Source organism: Solanum verrucosum, unplaced genomic scaffold (genome assembly GCF_900185275.1).
Source record: "Solanum verrucosum unplaced genomic scaffold, falcon-dt-bn FXZP01000211.1, whole genome shotgun sequence".
NCBI classification, from domain to species: domain Eukaryota; kingdom Viridiplantae; phylum Streptophyta; class Magnoliopsida; order Solanales; family Solanaceae; genus Solanum; species Solanum verrucosum.
In genome coordinates, this window is record NW_026020041.1 from 417685 (window position 1) to 425485 (window position 7801).

Sequence of the window (7801 nt, forward strand, 5' to 3'; positions counted from 1 at the left end):
ATGTATATATGTTAGATAATTGTATATTATACATATGCAATTGTATATATAGCAAGTGAGATTGGGAGAGGGAGGAGAGAGGCGAGCGAGATTGGGAGAGAGAGGAGAGAGGCGAGCGAGAGAGGGCAGAGAGTGGGAGAGAGGTGAATTGTATATGTATATAGGTTAGATAATTATATATTATACATATGTATTTGTATATTCTGACGAATTATACATATACAAACATGACTAATTATACAAACTTGAAGTCAGCCCGCGTAATTAATGTATAATGTTAGTTGTGAATGGTAATTATAGCAAACTATAGCTATGATGAGTAATTAAGTAGTATAAGTTTGCTTAACCGCGTAATTTTCCCTTTATTTATTAAGTCCATATGAAATACTCTCTTGACTTGATCCGATTAATACATACACAAGAAGTCAAAATTATTACCATTCTCATAATCAAGATAAATATATGTAACTCGTATACAATTATACCGAGAGCATTGTCCAATTTCCATTTTAAATTTATGAACATAAACTTTATACTTATAAGAACCGATGATTTAATCATTTGTGTATAAGCTAACTTTTATAAACCAAATCATTCACCATATAAGTAAGTGGACACATAGACGAACATATAATCTATTAAAAAATTCTATTAAAATTGAATAAACAGTTATTCTATTACAATACTATATTTAAACACATAATTAATAATATTAATAAGTAATAAATGTAAGCATATGATTAATGGTATATATTTCAACAGTTACGATACTCATGAGCCCTGGATTGAGGGCATGATCAATGTTCAAAAAAGAAATTGGAGATGAATCCAAACGTATAAAGAAAATAAAATTTTCTGATTTTTTGTTTATTAATTTTGAGAAGTGCATTAGTATGTTTAATTAAAATTAAAAGGTTTAGAATATTTGAGAGGGAGTACTCACCATAGTCCATAGCTATGAGAAAATGGTCCTCTCAATATATTTACACACTGAACATAATTCTCAATAAATTTGTGTATTACATTCAGCTTATCATGGAAGAAAATTATGTATATAATATGTCTTATATAAATATTTTTAATGAATCTCTGTATAACAGTATTTATCTGTTATCTTACCTAGTTAGGAATCTCAGAATCTGAGATTACTCAAATAAGTAAGAACTAAACTACGAGATGTATATTAAAAATATGTGTTTGAGTGATGGCATGTGGATGGCTATTCATAGCTCAGTATGAACGATGTATTCTTCCCTTGGTTCGTCAAGTCCAGCATCCATTTTCTGCTTAATTTTCTTGTCAGAGGAGTTGAGACACTCTGCTGATGGATGAATATAACCATAACCAATCCCTGTGGCGGAGTTGCAGTAGACCTCAGCAGTACCATCTCTGGTCTCTAAGTTGATGTTGTTCAGAATAATATGGCTGCAGGGCACGTTGTCGCTACATGCAAATTTGATTGCCTTTTGGCTCTTTGAAGTACCACTAACATTCCGGTATACTATCTCACTTATCTCAACTGCAGATGTCTATGATGTCAAGAACAAGTGTCACGTTAACTTTTCCAACTATTGGAGAGAATCTTATTTATTTCCTTTGCGAAGTAATACATTATCAATTGAAAACATGACAATTGAGAAGAATACCTGATTCTGGCAAGACTTTGGTGAGTCACAATAGAATTGGTCAATGATGATAGGATTGGAAACATTTTGCATCCTTACATTCTGGAAGCGCACTGCACGCACATAACCTGATCCTCCCTAAGAAAACAAGAACTTTTTGTCATTCTGTTTCTAAGATAAAATGAAATTTGTTCTTTATTTTCAGACAGAATCTAGGTGCCATTGATAACTAGGTATGCTTTTCCTCGTCGGGGCTCAGAATTTTGTATAGTTAAATAGATCTTTTCCATGTCAAGTGCACTGAGACTCTAGTTATTTGCTAATTAAAAGGAAAGCTGTTGTAAAATCACCCAAGAAGTCTTAATTTTCAAACAATCATGTGGGTAATACCATATATAGGGACAAATTCAAGTGCTACACAATGCTAAAAACGGCATACCTGCCATGTCTTGATCCGCAGACCGTTTGTGGTACCTCTGAGAAATGCATTATCAAGTACAACCCCAGTAACTATACCAACAGAGTTGTCCTTACCAAGGCTCCCAATGCTGGCAGGCATCATTCATGCAACAGAACCAGTTTAGAAGACAACGTGAGGATGATATTTTCGCTTATTCTTTCATAATTTGACATTTGAATTTATTTATCGACTCTTAGATCCCTTCTGCAGAACTTCTAAAGGTAATTTAAAAGGGCAACGATAACTGAAAATTGCACTACCTGATTCCGTGGCCAGGTCCACAGTAAATTCTCTTCATCTTGATACTGGAACTAGCATTGACAATAGAGACACAATCATCACCTAAATAAGAAAGGAAGCTAACCAGTATTTATTCTCTGAACATAAAGCATATTCATGATATCAATAAAGACACGTCCATTAAAACATAGCATGTGCCAGTTTATTTGAGAAAACACAGAGCATGAAAGGAGGGCTCATACGTGTTTGCCAGTTAGCTTTTTCAATAGTATAGTGAGAGATGCACAGAGCTCAAGCCAAGGTTTGTGGTAGATATGAAGTGCCTTATTGAGAGGCACATTTAAGAAAGCAATACAGTTGCACACTAGAATGTCATTTTCAAAAGAGATACTTTTCTGCAGTCTATCTTATCCCATAGACAAGATCACATAATATTGCAACTTTTGTTCTTGACGTCAACATCAGTCAAATAAGGAGATCTGAATGTAGATAATATGGGACATGTCAAGACCTGTTCCAATTTTGGAATTCTGGAGTACAACATTTGTAGATTCAGTTATATGGATTCCATCAGTATTAGGACTGTCTTCAGGAGCAGACACTGTAACACCAGTTATGCGTATAGAGTCTGATCGAGAAATGGCGAAATTCATCTGTTGGCCATTTTGGATTGTTAGGTCCTTCACCTTTATACCTGAGCTCCCATAGATAGTTAAAGCCTGCAATTTTGAATTCTGTGTAAGTTGATTTCACAATTATGATAGGAGTTAAACATGAGATCCTCGTGATAGTCCACTTACAGTCGGTGCTGCTACACATGGCTGTTATCGGGATAAAATCCAAAACAAGAAAAAACAAGAAAGAATAAGACAGTCATCTTTATCTGTCAAAACATAAAAGAACATATACATAGTGCATGCATCAGTTACATTAGTCTTGTTCTTCTTGCATGAAGCTGCCCACCATTTGCTGCCTGATCCATCAATGACCCCTCCTCCTTGGAACAGAGCTCCAGTCAAGTTAAAGAAGCCAAGCCAAATTCGTCCATTCTTTGCAAAATTCCAGTTCTTAGGATCATCCGGTGCTACTATAGTTCCTTCAATCTGTGTGTAATCACATTTCCAGTTTATGACAATAGTAAGGTACGCTTGAGCTGGCTTAATAGATGCTATAAGGGAAACAATAACAATTTCAACCAAGTATAATATGCATAAGTCTCTTCTACAGTAAATGCTAAATGGAGGACAAAAACTGAAACAAGACGTGAAGTAGATGCAATTAGTGTAACCTGGACTCTCAGTATGCCCACACAAGGCCCTCGGAACCTTGTTGCATTTACTAGATAATTGCGTCCTGCAGGGACAAAGAAGACTGATTTTGGTGTTGAACAAGCTTGTTTCCACGCATCAACGAAAGCCTGAGATGGTACAATTGACAAAGTGGGAGAAGGTACTTGCAAATTGCACAGATACAACAACAACAACACTGATAATCTACAACTCAAGAAAAAGATAGCATTGGTAGTCTATGTTGTCCACCCCACTAGAAGAGGAGACTAATCAGTAAAGACTAGAGTCCTGTAAGCAATCAGTATGAAAGACAACCACGATTATGAATGGAGTAAATACAGGATGGTCATATTTCTAGTTGCCGAACACTTTTTCAATCCATTAATCTACTGTAATCAAAAACAAGTAGAAGTCGATCAGCAAATCTTTGTGGCGAATATTCCAGTTTTAAAATGAATTACCTTGGTGTCATCTGAAGCGCCATCACCAACTGCACCAAAGCTATCTACATTGACAAGAATCTTGTTGCCGCGTTCAATTCCCAATCTGGGGAGGTCAAACAACTCTGCTTCATCACCATCTTCTACATCCAAATCATCAAGCTCTGACAGGATGACATCATCTAAAAAGTTGGTTTTTGCAGCTCCAAGAGCACCCATTAGCCAAACAAGAAACAAGAAGAAGAGTATCTTAGCCATGATTTAGGGGGTTCTGATATTCGTTCTGTATTTCTAGATTTTACATAAATCAAAGGAGGCCATAGAGTATTAATTTATATGGATGTATTAGTGCTGAAAATGGATGATTTAGTGGGGTTATATGGCTTGGCTTGAAAGTAGATAAAGGTGTTTCATTTTCTACAAGCCCACACTTTAAGTGTAAGAATATCATTTTAGAGATCGTTGCTTTACTCCTCAGCCATGGTTCAACATACTATTCATAAGTAAAATGCTCCTGTAGATTCTTTCTCACCCATACAACAATAAATATTACAGCACCAATCTTCAAAGGTTCCCCTTTTAGACAGTCAAATTACCTCTACAGTAGTTTTACTTCATCAATAAATGTGAAAATCTTGAAAAAGATAAAGGGCACTAGAAAAAGTTACTTGGTAATTGCAGAGACCAAACAATGCATATAAATTTCTTCTGAAACTTGTATTGTATTTTGGTATTGGAGTCGGTTAATAAGCAGCACAGTGTCCTTGCTTCAAAAGTATAGAGTCAGACAAAGTCTCTCCATTCTGGTAGATATATTTTTTAAAGAAAAAGTATATCCAGCATGTCCTGCAGACCAAACAGCCATGATATCCTTTTTACCCTCTTTTTTATCAAGTGTATATTTAATGGAACTCATGCACCCGAATTAAACTATAGCCAATATCTCTGCTCATCTTCCTCGCCACTGCAACCTCTCGAATGTATACGGCAGTTTCGAATTCTCCAATTTCAGAATAAAAATTTGAGGCCTGTAACCAAAAAGAAGGATCCTCTGGCTCAAGATCAATTAACCTTTTAGCTGCTCTTCTTCCAACATGCTCATTTTGATGAATCCTGCAACTTCGCAAAATTGAGCTCCACATGACAGAATCTCCTTCCGATGAAGCATGCATTAGCAGCTCTTCTGCCTCATTGACTAGACCTGCACGGCCTAGAAGATCCACCATACATGAATAATGCCTCCTGTCTGGATAGACATCATGAATAGTTCTCATAGAATCAAAAATCATTTTCCCCTCTTCGACTAGACCTGAATGGCTGCATCCCAACAGTATACACAAGAATGTTACTTTATCTGGTTTTAGACCCCTTTGGATCATTTCTTCAAACACTGCAAGGCATTCATATCCCATTCCTTTCTGAGCATATGCATTAATTATTGAAGTGAAACCGAAAATATTAGGTGAGGGAAGTGCTTCAAAAATCTGTTGAGAGAATCTAATCTGTCCAGATCTTGAATATGCATCAATTAGAGAACATAAGACAATACTATCAGAATCAAAACCTGATTTTATTGCACAACAATGCAACAAGCAACAGTTATCCAAGCTAGGAGAGGAACACAATGAAAATGCCTTAATTGTTGAGGACAAACTCACTTCATCAAACACAATATTTTCACAAACCATCCAACTAAAAAGCTCAAACACATCTTGTAGGAAACCAAGATGCAGCAAAGATGTCATCATTGAATTACAACATTCGAGACTTCTCTCATGTGAACACTGGAATACATCAATTGAACTTTGAATGTCATCATTTTTCCCATACATATCAATCAAAGCTGACTGAATGAGGACACTTCCATAATCAATACCCACTTTTATAACAAAATTATGTATTTGTTTTCCAAATAGCAGTTCCTTTCCGCGACTTGATAAATTTAACAATGCCACAAACGACATAGCAGAGGGATGTTTGTCCCACAATCTCATCTCTTCAAAGACTCGAACAGCTTCATGTAACAAATCATTAGCAGCATAAACGGAAACCATTGAATTCCATGAAATGACATCCTGAGGTGGAATACATTCAAATGCTTTATCGGCATCAACCAAAATACCAAAAGCAGAGTAAAAATCCACCAATACATTAGCTAAAAAAATATTTGATTCTAACCATCCATTCTTAATCACATGGGAATGCAGCTGCCTGCCCTTATCAACAAGTCTCTCTTTACAACAACCATGAATCAAATAACAAAACGTAACCCCATTAGGCTCGACATTCTCCATCTTCATATCACTATACAATCTTAAGAACTCACTCAACCGACCCAATTCACAAATTCCGCGTAAAACCAAGTTCCATATCGGTAAATTTCGTTTAGGTAAGTCATAAAACAATTTAAAAGCAAAATCTATAAACCCCATTTTTATATACATATTAACAAGTGAACTAGCAACATATAAGTTCATACTACATCCCAAAACAACAACTCTGCTATGAATCTCAACCCCTTGTTTGAACAAACCTGCATTAGCAGATATGGTCAATATAGAGGAGAAAGTGGATGAATTCTCTATAATACCATTAGAAACCATTTTATTATATAAGTGCAATGATTTTCTTGGAAACCCATTATGACTATATCCAGAAATCATGATATTCCATGTAACAACATCACGTTTAGGCATTTCATCAAACAAGTGGCGTGCAGAGGTTAAAGATCCATACTTGACAAGATCATGTAATATTTGGTTAGTTGAGGAAACATCATAGTTGCTTAGAGAGTTAAACTGAAGAGGTAGAGTGGGTTGTTGGCAATTGTGAGAATGGGTTGTTACGTATCTGCTTCTGGCTAAAGACGCTATAGTAAGTTTGGTCCGCATTGATAACCAAGTTTAGGGGCTAAATACGGAACAAGAATAATCATATAAGTGGTAGGGAGATTTCAAGAGCCATTAGGCATTAGTCGCCTTGGAAATTGGTGCACCTCAATTTTAAACTTGGGTTTCTTGGAATTTTTTTATTAAAGGTGACAAAAAAAAATGTTAAAACTAAGAAAAAGTGATACAAGTTTTAATTATTGATTAGAGGTGATAATTTTAAGATTAGTGTTATTAATAGTACTAATTTTAAAACTCTCAAGTTTTATTATTTACACAAAAGTTTTATCGGAACAATGAATTAAGGGTGATAGAAAAGTTTTAAAATTAGATATAGGTGACTCACCTTTTAATTATTATTGAACAGGGGTGACAACTTTTAAATTAAGAATTAAGGGATGAATTTCTCATCCCCAAGTTTTTTATTTTACACTTTGGTACATCTTATATAAAACCCTAATAATAAGAAATGGAGGAGAAAAAGGGCACCCACATCTAGGGGTGTACAAGCCAAATCGGAAAATCAAATCGAACCGACGAATCAAATCGAATCGAAAAAAAACGATTTGTGGTTTGGTTAAGTTGGTTTGGCGGTTGAAAAAAAAACCGATCACTCTTGATTTGATTTGGTATTAAAAGAAAAAAAGTCAAACCGAACTCAAACCAAACCGATATATATATATATATATATATATATATATATATATATATATATATATATATATATATATATATATATATAATTTTATTTTATTTATAGATAAAAATTATAATTTATAATCTACTTTGTTAATATATTTTTAGTTAGTTTATAGTTTTTCAATGTGTATATATGTTCTTTCAAATTTGGGCTTGTTAA

At 34.8% G+C, this 7801-nt stretch overlaps 2 protein-coding genes across 2 annotated transcripts; both read right to left on the reverse strand.

Moving 5' to 3' along the window:
* Positions 1–909: 909 nt before the first annotated feature.
* On the reverse strand, positions 910–4325 carry LOC125821669 (probable polygalacturonase At1g80170). Its single transcript, XM_049501070.1, has 8 exons — positions 4076–4325; positions 3614–3742; positions 3255–3428; positions 2837–3044; positions 2346–2427; positions 2065–2173; positions 1647–1763; positions 910–1529 (listed from the first exon to the last, which is right to left on the reverse strand). Exons 1-8 carry the CDS (start codon positions 4310–4312, stop codon positions 1224–1226), a joined length of 1362 nt encoding a protein of 453 aa, XP_049357027.1. The 5' UTR covers positions 4313–4325; the 3' UTR covers positions 910–1223.
* A 610-nt stretch (positions 4326–4935) lies between these two features.
* Positions 4936–6846, reverse strand: LOC125821668 (pentatricopeptide repeat-containing protein At4g33990-like). Its single transcript, XM_049501069.1, has one exon. It carries the CDS (start codon positions 6748–6750, stop codon positions 4957–4959), a length of 1794 nt encoding a protein of 597 aa, XP_049357026.1. The 5' UTR covers positions 6751–6846; the 3' UTR covers positions 4936–4956.
* Positions 6847–7801: the final 955 nt, after the last annotated feature.